General features: G+C 42.4%; 1 protein-coding gene across 4 annotated transcripts in view; it reads left to right on the forward strand.

The window, feature by feature from the left end:
* asic1b (acid-sensing (proton-gated) ion channel 1b) overlaps positions 1-16,926 on the forward strand; it is a 143,660-nt gene that overhangs the window by 114,037 nt on the left and 12,697 nt on the right. For 3 of the 4 annotated variants that reach the window (XM_069534136.1, XM_020096845.2, XM_020096843.2), the window contains 2 exons: positions 9,260-9,410; positions 14,603-14,730. In XM_069534136.1, the coding sequence (XP_069390237.1) occupies positions 9,260-9,410; positions 14,603-14,730 (279 nt within the window). Of the gene's footprint in view, positions 1-1,948; positions 2,818-9,259; positions 9,411-14,602; positions 14,731-16,926 lie in introns of those variants that run through there. The other variant, XM_020096844.2, reaches the window with a different exon arrangement.

The following is a 16,926-nucleotide window of genomic DNA, read 5'->3' on the forward strand; positions in this document are numbered from 1 at the left end:
CAGCACGGCTGTGAAAGTGACACAGCAACAAAACAAGTGCAAAAGCCACAACACAACTACAGGTGCATGGAGCACCCAAACAGGAAGAACACAAACGTTTCTCCTGTTTGGTCGCTCCAAGCACCTGTACCGTAATACCTAAAATAGAAAAGCATTACATTTTAAGTGGCGATTGATTTATTCAGGTTTTCACGCCTCACTTGACCCATATATTCATGACTTGACTGCAGTAACTCACTGTCAACACTCTCTTTCTTTGTGGTTGTGTTTCAGTTTCTGGTGTGTGACTTTTGCAGTGGTGCTGCAACTTTTGCAGTTGTTTTGTGGCTTTTGGATTTGTCTTTTCCTTTAATGCACTTGTGTGAGACGTCTTGGCCACATTACATGTATGAATCAGCATTACATGTTGACCCTGGACCTATATGAGTTGTGCTCGGATGGATTATTACGGTTTGCTCAGATTTTCTTACAATTGGAAGTTTTTCATAATCCATTTTTCCAACATGTCTGATTGTCTGCAGGCTGCTCATGTCTTTTGCCCCGTCAGACATTTTCATAGTGATGGCACCTTGTTCCAGGACACACATTAACACACACTGTACCCAAAATGTAGGACGGAGAGTGAGAATCAGGCCTGCATGGCGAACAGCTTTTACTGTGGATTGGAACACCAAGTGATGATGACCAACCAAGCATGAACCTCCACTTAACCAACACCCCAAGAGAGAAAGATGGTGTTTATAAAACGCTTTGTCAATGGTGCATTCATGCCTCTGTCGCTCGCAGCCCACAGGTTTCCCTCCTCGCAGACAAACTGGGACACTGCAGGGTCAAAACCCCCATTAAATCTGAGTTAGGCTCTTCAGGAGATCAGGAGAGGCTTTAAAGACCCAGAGGCATCTTGGCCTTTTTTGTTTTCCACATAAAGTTTCACATCTCACGGTGAAATGCATCAGAGAGTTGACAGTCAGGAATGTCAGGCGTTTTGCCAGCACCTGAGTCACCATGGATGTGAGTCTTTCTCTTTTTAAACTTTTAATCTTAAGCATTTAAAATTCAACTGGTGGAAGAGTAATGAAAGAGACTGCAGTCACCACTTTCTACAGGAAAATGCAGAGTTCAATTGTTTAAGGGAGAATACAAATTAGGAGCCAGGGGGATTTGTGTGTCTGTGTGTCTGTGTCTGTCTGTGTGTGTGTGTGTGTGTGTGTGTGTGTGCGTGCGCGTGCGTGCGTGTACATGTTTTTGTTACCTCTTTAAGACATTTCCAGCATAAACACTGACCTTATCAGGGCCACCTGACCTCATGGAGACCAAAGCTCGATTCTAATGAGGCTAAAATCATTTCTGAGGTTCCATTAAAGGTTAGTGGTAAGATGTGAATCATGGTCTGCCCACAATGGGTGGAAGTCAATGCAAAGTTCAAACATTAGGGATTGTGGTTTGTGTGTGTGTTGGTGCCTCTTTACCTTTTTCAGCATAAACACTGATTTTTCAGGACCAGTTCACCTCATTGGCATCAAATGATGTGTCACAACTTCATTTCTTCTGTCCTGATGAGGGTGAGAGGTGAGATCTGTGATCTGGTTAGGGTTAGTCATGAATTGGTCAGGGTTAAGTTTGGGGATAAGGTTTTGGTTATAGGCTGTCCACAATTTATTGAAGTCAATGCAAAGTCCTAACAGGGATAGCTGCTCAAACCTGTGTGTGTTATTAGGAGCAAGGAGGGATTATGTGTGTGTGAGGAGGAGGAAGGGGAGGTTGAAATTGAAAGTAAGAAGGGATTTGGGGGGGCAGACAGGAGAAACATGTAATTACAACATGACTATATGATTTTCACTAAATCCACAGTCTCTGGGGCATTTCCTCCCATTTTCAGAGACTAACTGCTGCTAATTTAGATGAAATAATCCCCTGGACTGAAGTTGGTGCACAGTGGCGCACTAAATCATTCTGAAGAACTTCGCTTCCCTGCAGGACGACCTCGGGGAGTTCCGTGCGACTGACGGAATACTCCCCCATCACCGCCACAAGCTGCTGCTCAGAGCCCGACAGCACCGAGCAGAGCTGCGTGCGCTCCTCTCTCTGCCACACGCACACGAGCAGCAGCCATCTGAGAGCGCACAGGCGAGTCTCGGCACAGCCACCGTGGCCACAGCGGGACCCACTGTTGGAAGCGCGCACCTGCGGTCCTCCAAAATGTGCCAGTGTGACGCGTCTGGATCGAAACCGAGACCGGGCTCCCTCGCCGAAGCCGGGAAGCTCTTCCTGAAACACACCACCCTGCACGGCTTGAGGCACATCTTCCTCAGCGGCTCCTACCCCCGGAGGGTCGCGTGGCTGCTGGCGTTCCTCGCAGCCCTGGCTCTGCTGTTCACCTGGTCCTCGAACAGAGTGCGCTACCTGCTCTCCTCGCCCGTGTACACCAAGGCGCACATGGTGTACGCCAAGCGCCTCGTCTTCCCCGCTGTCACCATCTGCAACCAGAACCTGCTGCTGCCGCGGCGCATGAAGAAGACGGACATATTCAGCGCCGGGAGGTGGCTGGGACTCCTGGGGAGGAACTGGCAGGTGTCCCCCGCTGCGAGGGAGGCGCTCACTCCTCTGAGGGGCCACGGTGGAGGGAGCGCGGCGCTGGATGAGCCGTCCTGGTCCCCACTGTCTCGGATTCTGGACTTCAACCACTTTCTCCCTCCGCCCCGGGAGTCCCAGCCGTCCATGCGGCAGCTGCTGGACCGACTGGGGCACCAGCTGGAGGAGATGCTGCTGTACTGTCGGTACCAGGGAGAGCTGTGCGGGCCGCGTAATTTCAGCACCGTGAGTGTCGCACAAAGTTCCGCTCCTTTTGCTGTTTTAATGCGCCCCCACCCCCTCCCAACAGGTTGATGCAGCTTCAGAGATGGATGCAGTTTTTTCATGAGGCTGAGTCAGAAGGTGAACTGTTTGTAATTGCCTGTCAGTATCTTTTATGCGTCGCGTGGATAAATATCAAGTGGGTGTGTAATTAATTTGCTTTGAACCCATGCAATCAGCAGGCTGTGCACACTGCGCATATCTGCACTGTTGCTTGGTTATGTGCCTCACCAGTTCAATTAACTCTCTCATAGCTCTTAAGCTGCAGCCACGTAAATGCAACAATTACATTCCTGCGTAGTCTCATGCTGTGCAGTGAGTGATTTGTCTTGTTAATTGTGTTCCAGCTGACAATATGGCTCCATAGTTGCTCTAATATTCCTGCAGTTTTCCTTAAACAACTGGCTTGACAACACTTGATGTGTTTGTATATTTTATTTAATTTTTTTAAATTTCATTTATCTCTATCTTCACATTTAATCCAGCTCTCTTTTACTCTCACTATTCACCCACAGACACTGTACATGTCCTGATTCAACATCAACCAATGTCAAAAGTTGACTCATTTTATTGGAGACTATTTTAAAACCCAGCAGGTTTCTGTTTTCCCCGTATCACCACTGGATCAATGTGTGTACAATCCTGTGCTCACAAATGACCAATTTGGCCCTAATGAAGACTTTTGATTCGTTTAGCAACGTTTTAAAATGCTCCCCGACACTGTGATGGAGAGCAGTCATGGCCGGGCTCGCTGGTAAACTGCAGCCACATTGATTGCCCATTGAATAGAGAAAAATGTGAAAACCATTGTTCCTCTCTCCCACCTCATTAACCAAATCTGTTTTCAGTTAAGTAGAATTTCTTGTCTTCTTTGAAATAGTTCGATATGTTTTGTTTAACCAAGTGTTACTTCTCATCTGAAACTTCTCGCCTTGGTGGTTGCTCTCGGCCTCGATGGCAGCAAAACATATCCCCAAATAATGCTTTAAAAAGCTGCGTCTCTTGTACTCACAAATTTAAATGCAACACGTCTGGAACCACAAAGCAAGTTATCACAGTCAAACACATTTCTTCTCACCAGCATCTTTAGGAACGCTCCGTGTTGTTTGTTATAGAGCATTTTAAAGGGTGACCAAGCAGAAGCAACCTGTTTTGGAGATAAACATTAAGCCAAAGTCTGAGTTTGGGGGATATGTAAGTGCATAAATAATCGATGCTTGGCCTCCGGGCGAGCAAGATGAGCTGGCGGCATGAGTCAGGCCAATAGAATCAGTCACACTTGAGACGTGAGGTGTGGAGGAGGAAGGCGAGCTTGTCCACGTACAATGGGCTTCGGGATCTATTGACTTTTGTGCAGGAACCCTACCATGTTGCCGCGATCTCTCATCTCTCGTGGAACTCGTAAATTTGGCCCCATCCCCTCGGCCTCATCAATCCCTCCTTCCCTCCTTGCGGCTGCTCAATACCTCTTTATCTGTGTTCGAACAACACACATGCTTCATTCTGTCCTCACTTGCAGATTTCAAACATTGATTTTAGTTATAAAATCGACCCGAGAACACAGCCAGCCTCTGTCCCTCCCATGTACCTGATTGACTGACAGTTTACATTGTACTGGGGATCTAAATAGAGGTGCATGTTCTCTCTTTATCAACTGTCTGAAATATAAACGTAATGGGGGCTCTTTTTATTTTATTGTAAATTTTATTGGCACTTTGAGAGAAATGCTAAAGCTATAAGGAACACTTCAAATGTAAATGGACTGCATTTCCATAGCTCTTCTCTAAGTTTTTACATTTAAAGCTCTTTACACTGAGTCACATTCATACAGTGATTATATATATGCAGCTCTTCTCTATCACTCAAACCTGTGGGTTCAGTGTCTTGCCCAAGGACATGTCAACATGTAGACTGGAGGAGCCTTGGACTGAACCATCAACCTCTCTGACTAAGTTTGGATCCACTCTCCCTCCAAAAAGTCCTTGGTCTTTGCTCTTTATCTGCTCTAACCAGACACTCGGTTCAGGCACAGCCTCCTCCAGACTTTGCAGAGTAGAAGTTTGCAGGTTCTACTTTTCTGGCAAAACTTTACCAGCTCTCTATCTGCCAACTGCAGCATCATTAGTCCACAAGGCAGAGCAGACATTCACATTTTATTCAACAGGTGTGAGTCCTGTGTGCCCTCTTGTCTGGAGAAATTCTGCTCTCGACTCTCTTGCTCTCTCTCCGCATGCACATTTAGCTCAGACCTGCTCTCTGATAACTACAGTCAGAGACATTTCAGGAAACAGTTTGACAAAATAACCCCCTGGAATATTTTCAGTTTCTAATGTAGGAAACCATCTCACCTCAAGATCCATGTCGTAGCATTTCACATCACATGGTCCTCAGCTGGAGCAGTTCATATGGAGCTGCAGATGCAAAAACATTGTTTTATTGTGAGCCACCGTCGGATTTATCATCTAAGTTGACTTAATAGTCTTCTATCATGTTTTCTATCATGAACTTCAAGTTCATGAGAGAAAACAGAAGCTGATGAAACGACCTGACCTCAAAATTCTCAAAATATTGTTTCTGTTATTACAGATAGTTCTTTTGTAAGTATAGTAACTTTGGTTTTATTAGTTATTGGATAAAAACAACACAGACTGACCTGGGATTGGTCAAGCATGTGTATTGACAGGACCTCGCCACGGTGGCTCAATCCCCTGATCGTTACGGCACATAGTGGAACTAATACACCCCAATATGGTGGCATTCATTTCTGGATAATGGGAGGAAGAGGAGATGCATTGTTCATCTTTATACATATGTTCTATGTTCCCTTCCCATGGATGTAGCATTTGTGTATTGTTTCAGTTTTTGAACACTAGTTAATGACCTTTACTCCAGTAACAGTATCAACAAATCTGAGTTGCTTCACCGCCATGCTGGACCCTGACAATCTTTCATAGGTGGTGTTTTTGTATCTGTCATAACACATTGCACCTTGGTGCTCAGCAACAATCTTGAAATCAATGGCGAGGAGAAAAAGTGGTTCTTTGGGGAACTTTAGGGAACAGCTTGTGCATCCTCGTCACATTGTCATGTGAAGGATAGCCGAGGGCCATCTCAACAGTCTCGGCCTGTCTGTCTGTGAATTATTTATCGAAAGAGAGACAGTGACATTTCCACACCCTGCTAGAACGACAGAGGGTGATGTCTCTCTCAGTGTTTTTCCTCACACAGGTCGGGGCGATTTAAATATTACATTTCTGTGTTTACAACTTAAAGAGATATTGTGCCTCTCTTTTTTAGATGCAACGTGAAGGGCTTAGTGTTCAGCGGAGCAAGAACCAACAGCAATATAGGATTTACTTCCTCGGGAAAAGCTGCTTAAGATACACAAATATTTGTTCACCCTAAATGCTTAATGTACTCGAACTAAAAGGTTAACAGCAACAGATTACTAATGTTTACCATCACGGTGTAGAGCTATTCTAAACTGACCTCATGCCTTTATCCTGCCCAGAATGAATTTGTTTTTCTTGCAACATTGAGAAAGGGTTTTGTGTTTGGTGATAATAGGCTTTCTGCTTCAGGTAAAAGGTTTTCTCTTTTCCAAAATAATACAAAGCTGCAGAAACACTGTCAGCAACACAGGATAAGAGAGACCGTTTGATAGAAAGACAAGAAGAAGCGTGTTAAGAGTAAACGTAAACGTAAAGAGTAAACCTCAGAGCTACAGAACACAGTGAAGATCCTGACTCCCCAAGGTCACCACGGGCACCCACCGCTGCTGCTCTTCACTCAATGCAGCCAGCACAATCTCCTGGTTACCACAGCAACTCTGACTATACAAGCCTCCTGTAGTCCGTCACCACATTATCAACACATACACGCAGATGGCAAGCAGGGGTGTCCGTACACCTCCATGCAAACACTGTACACACAGACACACACTCACCCATCTTCATGCCTGCTTATTCACATTGTTGTGATGTGTATGTGTATGCACACATGGGAACATGATAAACACACACTGACAAACGATTTTATCCTGGTTGTCTCGATCTGCCAAGTGCTTTTCTCTTCTCAGTTTGAGCAGCAATATTTCTCTAAATGTTCTAACTTGTCTCCTGGAGATTCTGTCTTTGTGAGCTGTAAATGGTTAAAACCTCGAAAAGACATCGTCTGAACAAGTAAATTAGTTGTAGATTTTTAAATAAAACTTGTTTGGCTGTTGTAGGATTTAATGGGGGGAAAATCCAGCTTACAACAGTCGAAGACATAAAAAGCAGCAGACATTTCCTTCCTGCAGGCTTTTCCCATTGTAGCTGATGCAGGTGTCCTTCTGATTTCATAAGATTTCCCTGCATTTATATTCCAAAGAATAATGATATACAGTGATCTGATTATGGCGAGAGACGACTCAGGGACTAAGATGGATTTCAGGGACATTTTATCGACGTTTGCAGTCTGCTCTGGAGTCACTGCACATAGGATGGCGTTGCAGCCACTGCTTTTGACTCAGTTTTTCCATTTACGCACTTGAAAGGTCACATCTCATATTGTGTCGACTATCAGACCGCTTTTTATTACATTTCACCACTTTGCGTCTTAAAAGCTCCTATATAACCACAGCATGGGAGGCAATCCATCGTGGCTCACGCTCCATTCTTTCCCCACACACTCACTGTCCGGGTTTCACGTTATCCTAACTTTTTTATTGTGAGACATGGCTGCAATTCTTCTCTCCGCTCCGTGCATCTGGTGTCTGTGACATCTGAGTAATTTGTCACGGATGGCTAACGTCTGATTCATAAGTCGCCAGTGTAATAAACGCCTCCCTGTGTGTTCCCAAGAACCTCACACAGCACATTCTTATGATAGGAAGGTTCCACTTTTTTAAACTGCCTCAGCAAAAAAACAATCCACTTGTGTCGTAATGTGGTTATTTTTACTGCCATGTAATACTGGAGCCTTGTCTCCTTTGTATGTTGTGATTGCAGACAAAGAGTAAAAGACTTGTTCTTTCTACACAAACCCCCCCCCTGGTTTCTTTTTACCATTTCTTCTTATGAATGCCAGTATGTTGAAGGTTAAAGGTGAGTTGATTTGGAGCTAGGTTGTTGTGATACAGGGCCCGCAATTGTGAAGCGAGACAAGCAGGGGTAGTAGGGGAATGTTTTATTTTGGATCCCGCCCATGCTTTTCCATCCCCTAATGTCTGATGATTTGATTATGCATCCATTAGTTCACTGGCAATCATGTCTTTCCCAATAGGTCACAGATCCCTGCTGCGCTCCTCAGCATCCCTCCAGCATGTCCTGTTATACAACGTGCGTCGTCCTGTTTGCATCGGTGGTTGTGTGTCACAGAGATAAAAGTGGAACTGGAGCACGTTGAGCTAATTCAATCGGATGCTTTGAATCCATTTGGAAAAGAGAAAGCCAGATGATGATATGATTAAAGCTGAAACAGTGGATTTTAAGCACAAATGCCAAAGATTCACTGGATCCTGATTTGCAAAAATGAATATTTCCTCTTTTATTAGGTTTTCTATTGTATCAAACTGAATATGTTTTGTATTGTGGACTGTTTTTGTATACACCATGTAAACTTTCTAACATTTTTGTGAACCACATAATCAATAAATCAAAAATAATCAGCAAATTAATCAATAGCAAAAAGAATCGTTGTCTGCAGCGTAAGATTTGATAATGATTAGAGCTGCAAATAAAGATTGCTTTGTCTTCAATTAACCTTGCTTATGGTTTTAATGATTTATCCTCAAAAAAATAATAATTTTCTGCCAGATCCGAAGTGTTTGAAATGGGTGTTTAAAAAGCAGCTGGAACCAGTGAATGTTTGTAATATTTATTGATCAAATGATTGAAGATGTTTAAATATCTGTCAAGTGCATAATTTATTCATTCAATAATTGTTTCAGCTCCAATAATGATTTTTATGAAACACGAGTCATTACTTTTCTTTAAAACATCAACAGTGAGTGTTTGAAAAAGAACAGCAGTATGTTTTTGGGAGATTTTTTTATGCCAGTTGTCATTTTTGTTGTGTGCGAGATTGCTCAGGCAGAGGATATCCCAGTTCAGAGTAAAATTCATGTCAAGCTCACTCAAGCACAAAGTGTATCATGCAGCACCGAGAGTGGGGAGAGCTCTGTATATATCAACAGCATCTTAACAGTGTAAGTCCTCTGAGGGCTGTGGGTGCAGGTTACTGCGTGTGCTTTTTATTTGCTTCTGAAACAATCTCCAGCTCAGCACCTCCTTTATCTGCACTCCTCAAGGATTAAATACCTATAGCTGGAAGATGAAATTTCACTCCAGGGTCAGGGATGAGAGATAAAGGTCGAGATGTGTCCTAACTTTTCCTTTTCTCTTGTTTCTTCTGTGTTTTTTAGATTTTCACACGCTATGGAAAATGCTACACCTTTAACTCAGGCCAAGATGGACGACCCTTGATGGTGACGATGAAGGGAGGGATGGGAAATGGCCTGGAGCTGATGCTGGATATTCAGCAGGATGAATACTTGCCGGTGTGGGGAGAGACTGGTAAGCTCACCTGGAGGATACTTCATACAAAACATCCTCAGTTCTAAAGTAGCTAAAACCACATTATGTGCATGTTTTCCTAAAAGGCGTTGAGTCAAGTTAAAAAGAGAATTTTAAAAACAGTTTAATACCAAACTAGCAACTTATTTTCAGTGTCAGTGCTTTGAGGATTCTCAGGGGGAAGAAGTGATCACAGGGATTTCCTTCTTATCCCTCATATGGAGGTCTGACTCAGCTATACTGCACTCACTGCAAGTCCCTTTTGATGTAATTGTAAAAACATAAATCCATTTCACTGCAGTGAACGTATGCATACTTATGGCTAAATGAGATTTGTCCCAAATTTACACTAAGTTATGCACCTGAAGTTTTCACATTAGTCACAAGCAGAAGCAGGTTCAGTCTTCAATGCAGAGAGCTCAGTTCACAGTAAATCAGGCAAACAGAATCAAAAGTGCCAAATATGACATACTTAAGGCAAAAAACTCTCAAAGATAAAGGTCATACACGTAAGAACTGAATGTGGGATCGTTGTACTCTAAGTTAACAAGATGAACTGGCAAACACAAGAGGAACACACAGATACTGTGTCTCAATTCAGGGGTCGCATCCTTCTGTGGCTGCAATTGAAGACAGATTGTGTCACAGCCGACGTGACCAGGCTTTCATATTTTGAAGGCTCCGACAAATGCGGTGTCAGATTTGTCCTTCCATCCATGAGAAACGAAGGCTCTAGCGAGTCGATCCTCCTGGAGTCAACCTAGCCCAGCCTTTATGGTCTATGCAGCCCGCGAAGGAGGCGTAGACAAGCCCCTTAAAGGCCCCTGAATTGAGGTGAATAAAACATTTGCCTCCTTTGCTAAAGAAAATTGCAGCATGGCTTCGCATGGAGCTCGCATATTTGTCACTGTGCCCTCAATACTAAAAGGAGCAGAGAACCATTTGGCCAATATAAAATCAGTGCAATCTAGATCCTCATCCATTCAGGGTCAACCCCTCATCAACACAGTGGCGTCTCAGTGGTGCTGCTCCAGGAGACCCTGAAAGTCAGATTCTAATGCTGCCGCGCCCGCTGCTGTGTGTTTGTATCCATATTTTATTCGCTCTGAGAAATATATGTAGAGTTCAGTGTGGTCACAGAAACCCTGCGCACGAGGCACAAAGCAGAAGACCGTGATCTGAATGTAATATTTAAATATAAAACTGCATCTTCTCTAAGTCTAAATGATTTAATAACTTTAAATGTTGGTTGTGTAAGTTTATTTAATAATAAAAGACTTTTATAAGAGCAGAAATGGTAGAAAACTAAAATTCCCATCACTAAAATACTGTGATTTTGTCACATAGTTTTCTCTATTACCTTCACTGCCAAGGTTATGTTTTCAATTGTATCTGTTTGTGTATTTTTCAGCAAGATTATGTAAAAAATCCTGAACCAATTTGAACCAAACTTGGTGCAGGAATGATGCATGAGCCAGAGAAGAGCCCATTGAGTGTTGGTGCAGATCCGGTTAGAGAGCAGACCCACATTTGTTCCTCATTACACTTTTGCATATATAAGCAAAGACACATTTCTGCCTTAAAGGTCCAGTGTGTAAGATTTAGGTGAAAGGGATCTATTGGCAGAAATTTAATGTAGAATAATCCTCATGATGTTTTCACTAGTTCGTGTCATCTAAATTGTATGAATTGTAGTTTTCTTTACTCCAGAAAAGACCCTTTATATTCAAATACTTTATATTTACATCGAGTGGACCCTCTCTACGGAGGCCGCCATGTTTTTTACATTAGTCCAGACTGGACAAACTAAACACCTTTTGAGTTTTTATGACAACTGAAGCTACCACAGTTTGGAAGGTGAGGGTGAGGTGAGGGGTGTTCAGCTTCAACATGCAATTTCAACACTAGATATCACTAAATTCTAAACACTGTACCTTTAACAAAGGTGGACAGTAAAATATCTATTCTATTCTAACCTTGTGAGATAGGACATTTTATCCGAGTAAATCGTGAATGGGTTTTGATGTGAAAAAAGAAATCAGACATCAAGATGTTGATATCTATGAGTTTGGTACAGATGATCAGATTACCTCTTTTCTCTGTCGGGCTGTTTGGCCTTGACAGAGGTACACTCTCCACAGAGCGCTTTTTATATTCAACACAATTGTTGTTATTGTGGATCCCCAGGAAAAATATCAACCCACCAATTCCTTGAATATCTTATTTTGTTGTTTTAAAGACCCAACGCTTTTGTCATTAATTCCAAAATGAGACAGATTGGCCCTGATTAATCCCATTACAACAGCATTTATCACCTGTTTTTTAATCTGGCTGAATGCCCTGCAGTGCAAAATGCGCCAGACAAACATCTGGGGCCTCATTTATCAAAGCACACATCAAAAAAGTTTTAAGTGCACATTTCTGTGCGTCTGTCCTTAGGAAAAGGAAATTGATATTCATCAAACATGTACATGCACATCTTCACACATTGAACATGGAAGCATTTTACATGTTCTTCATCCATCTCCTAGTGCAAATTCATTTACATAATCAGATTGACAATCATCCAAAATCCTGTTAGTCTTAATGGAGGGTTACATGTTGTGGACAAAAGCAGCACATGAGAAAGAGCTGCATGAGATTTATGGATATGAGTCTTATTTTTTGTCTTTTTCTGCATTGAAAATGGTATTGTTTTTGTTGCTTTGTGTTTTGAAATATGTCTTTTATTTATAGCACTACTTTGTCAGAATCAGAATCAGAATCAGAATTCTTTTATTTGCCAAGTATGTTTGCACATACAGGAAATTGCCTTGGTGTCATTGGTGCACTACTTATGTACATAAAACAACAATATAAAAAACAACAATATGTAAGAAATTGAATAAAATAAAATAGAATAAAATAAAATAAAATAAAGAATATACATATATACATTAACAGATTAACAGGGTTATGGGCACGTGCTGTGCGAAGGTGCAGAGATTGGTGATAGTGCCAGTAGTATATAAGTAATAAATTATAAATTATGTGCAGGGGGTGGGGTGTGGTGGGGTAGAGTCAGTGCGGTGCAGAGTCAGTGTGATGCAGGGGGCTTGTTTGTGAGCCCCACTGCCACGGGGAAAAAACTGTTCAGATGGCGAGAGGTTTTAGTCCTGATGGCCCGAAACCTTTTTCCGGAGGGAAGTCTCTGGAACAGGTGGTGACCGGGATGTGAAGGATCAGCAATGATCTTGCCTGCTCTCCTACTGGTCCTGGAGTGGAACAGGTCTAGGAGGGCCGGCAGGTCACAGCCGATGACCTTCTCAGCTGACCTTATGATCCGTTGCCATACAGTTAATTATTCTGAGCAAAAACCTAAGAAATTGATAAATTAATCCAGTGGATACAAATGAGTGGACACAAGGTTTAAAGCTGGAGTAGTTTCCCATATAAATAACATTCAAGCCTTTGCCAGCAAGTTCACACAGTGAAGTATCAGTGCTGGATAAATCTCTGTATTTTAAATCTGGTGGCTTTGGAGGCGTTGCTGCGCTGATGGATCAGTATGATCTGTTTAACAAAGATTTGTTTGCAAGAGCTTAAGAAGGGAGCAACTGTAGTGAAGGAGCTAGAGAAGGTTTTATGGTAGAACCTATATGGTAGAAAAACTTTGGATTCATGTGCATTCAAGAATTTTTTTTACGACAGATAAAAAAGAACCTTGGAATTGGGAGGATGAATTACCGTTTCAAAAAGAAACAGATCCGACAGCGAAGATAATAGTCATAAGAACGTGTCGAAAGTGTTCAAGGTTGCAAAGGGCAGGAGTTTATCACAGCAAACATCAGGTGAGAGGCAAGTTACATGAGGGACAGAATCAAAGTTTCAAAATATTGACACCCACATTCTTGTGTTTGGACTGTGGGTGGAGACGGTTCACCCAGAGGAAACCCAGGCAGAGAGAACATACAGACTCCACACAGGAACAATACCGCCTGGCATGTTGGCTCAGAGATAACCACAGAGCCCCTCTGTCCTCCCTCAGTAAGGATCAAATAATCACAGACGAGCACAGGAGGCTGCAGTGAAAGTGTGATCCAAGAAAACGTGTGCGTTGGCGGCTGTGACAAGGTTATAATTTTCTTGTTAAAACCACTGCGGGTTATATTGACTACTCTGCCAAGAAAACGTCTGTGTAATTGTTGCATACCTGGAATTATTTAACAACAAAGCACAGACAATGAAATAACTTGGCGGTACCTGAACATGCTCGAGCAGTGTCAAGTATGATCAAGTTTCCATTTCATTCCAAGTTTCTGGCCAAGTTACATTATAGCAATTGTATAAGGATGACAGATGGCCAAGAGCAAGAGCTGGGTTGCTACTTATGTATATGTGCTGCTCCGAGCCTTAAGCATTTGTCTTGGCAGCGTCAGAGAACGTCTTTGTTTCCAGTGTCAGAGGAGCAATTGAGCAATTGCTGAATTCCAGCAGCATTCCAAAGCCCTTTAATTGAAAATAGTGAGAAAGCCTGGCACTTGGAAGACGACACCAAGTGACAACCGGGGAGGAAAGGCAGCAGGAAACAGGCATCCCACTTTATCCCAGAGGCAATGCTCAGAGGGACTAAATCTTCTGAATCCTTCCCGCCATCGGCACAATAAGCGGAGCCAGGTATCTGCAAATGTGATAGAAATACTGTATGTGAGCCAGTACAGGTTTGAGCCACCATGTCATTGTGATGTTCCCCCTATCTCAGTATCAAGAGGCCCATCTGCGTCATTTAAAATCTATACAACAGAGTGCTGCAGCAAAGGGAGCTGTCAGCTGTATTGATTTCCCTTTTATCATCGTCATCATTTATTTATTAATTTATCCATTCACTCTTGTTTCCCCTTGCAGTAAATAAGACTCCTCCGGGGGCACATATTAAGGAAGTCCATCTCCTTTATGCTTTCACTCTGTACCAGCTCACGTTAACTCCTGAAACACCACAGTGTGTTTGTCAACTCTGCAAGTTCATTGGTTTAAGTAATAAAAAGCAAAGAGCCCCTGTTAGCGGCTCTTTGTAGCTCAGCTAAGGCTACAACGCATGCATTTTCATAAGTTCTCATGGGTCATTGTTTCTCAGGCTTTGTTTTTATCTTGACAATGTGTGCATACAAATTGTCATCCCTGTTGTAAACGTCCAGACCTTTTCTTGTCAACAGACGAGACGTCGTTTGAAGCTGGGATCAAAGTTCAGATCCACACCCAGGAAGAGCCGCCGTTCATCGACCAGCTGGGCTTCGGAGTAGCACCCGGGTTTCAGACCTTTGTATCCTGTCAAGAACAAAGGGTACGTCTTCGGGGGGGCAGAAAAGAACAGAAATAAAGAAAATACAATATTATATGTTGGCACAGGTTGTCAGCCAGAAACTGCAAGTTAACGTCTAGTGTTTGGCAATTCAAAGATATATTATGATTATGAATACAATCATTTCCCCATCAGCTTTAATAATGAAAATCTTCATTTCTAAAGTTTTTCGCTGCTTTGATGTAACAAGGCTGATTTCAGCTGGAAGGCTGTTCCAGAATTTGGGGGCCTTGACAGCAAATGCACAAATGTATGCTGAAGCGTGGCGTGATTTAAATGTAATGATTAAAAGTTTTTAAAGAATGATGAAAGTCGTTCATAAAAACAGGACTGAACACTGACATTAAAATCCAAGTCCTAAATGTCTGGCTTAATGGAGGGTAGCAGCTTTTTTAATTTAGCATTAAATTCTGATGTGTTAAATGATCCAAAAATAATGTTGTGTGTCATTGACATATCAATGGGAGGAAATGATGTTACATATTATTCTGCCACGTTTTCTTTTGGCTCTGAGCAGAGTCCTGACAATCATCCGACTGTGCCATTTAAAAATTCACCCATCTTCTAATCTTCACAGTGGGGGTGGTGTATGTCAGCATGGGTTTTACCAATTAGGATTTATTTACTGTTCCGTTGTCTCAGCCTTCTTTAAATATTGTCTGCTTTAGAAAATCTTTCAATAAGCAAATTATGTTTCAGTGTCAAAGTCACTTTTCAAAGCTGCTATTTGGACATGAAGACATGGACATCCAGAATATGTCCAGAAAATTGTGTCTGGACATTTTCCAGACTTTGCCTTTCAGGGTTGGAGCCCAAGTAGAGCAGCAGGAGGCAGGACATCACTTTGAATTCCACTGAAGAAATCACAGTTTTTGTTCACAGCACATCAACACGGGCATCGACCCTTATCGCCAAATGGTCTCAAATCTCTATGAGATTCATCCTGAGATATTTAGATTCTTCCAGTTTTGTTAGAAACACCCACTCGCTTGCTGTGAATTTTCTGGAAATGTTCCTGCTGTATTCTCACACAGGCTCAACTCTGACATTTCGCACTTCAGTGCATGTTTGAAAGCAGCTTATTTTTACATGGACACTTATAAAATCAAATTTCAAAACATCGTCTTGCCAACATGTTGGACGGTGTAGTCATTCAGTACGTCATCTGGGACAGTGGCCGTCATAATCATTGATGTATCCTAGAATCTTTGGGATTTTGGAGCTTTCAGCATCCTGTGTGAGCCAGGTGACCCTGCCAGGGATGATCAAGCCCTGGCTGGAGTCCCAGTAGCACTCACTCTCTGCTGCTCATTCCCCTTGATCCACAACCATCTGGAGGATCTCTCTGCTGAGCTCTGAGGCTCCTGATGGCTCTGCCCTCGTCTCCCCCTGTCACTCCCAGCAGACACACTGAGAGCTTTACTGGACTTTTCCTGAGCCCCTCGGTATCTCTGTCTTTTGAAATTTTAAACAGCGAGCACAAGCTGTTCGGTTTTGCATGCTTATCAGAAATTCTCTCATGTCATTTTACCAGTGTCGAGGCAAATATCACTCATTTCTGATGTTTTTAAAGCTCCAGTAAGTGATGTTTGAAGAGAATATTGAGTTTAATGAGTCTCTGTAATTTGAAAATGTGGCTGGTACTAAAAAGAATGAAAACACTATCACACAACTCTCTGCTCTGCTCACATTTTAACCTCTGGTGGCTGACTGTTATTAGTTTTTCTGCTTCACACAGGGACGGCATGATCATCAGAGTAACCTGGAGTAAATGTGAAATACTGTGATGCCTCTCTAAGCCACAAGGCTAAGTTCATAAAGAAATGTCTTTCTCTCTCTTACAATAATTTCCAATCAGTAAAGTGACACTTGTACTTTAAATATTTACATGTAATGTTATTTTATACTATACTTTTCTACCACATTTCTTAGGAAAATATGGTTCTATATTTGTCTGACACACATATCAAGGAACCACTCTTTAGTCTCAGATTTAACTTAAAAAGAAAAATACAAAGTTCTGTTAAAGATAGAACCAACTGTTTCCAACTTTTTTGGCTTGCGCACAGAAAAGCAGTGATTGTGTCCCCCGTTCACAGCTCAGAAGTCTGTGAGATTTATTTAAACTACTTTTTGAGGTCCAAAGTGGATTCAGGTTTTGTGTAATATATCACTAAA

Source organism: Paralichthys olivaceus, chromosome 2 (genome assembly GCF_024713975.1).
Source record: "Paralichthys olivaceus isolate ysfri-2021 chromosome 2, ASM2471397v2, whole genome shotgun sequence".
Taxonomy (NCBI): Eukaryota; Metazoa; Chordata; class Actinopteri; order Pleuronectiformes; family Paralichthyidae; genus Paralichthys; species Paralichthys olivaceus.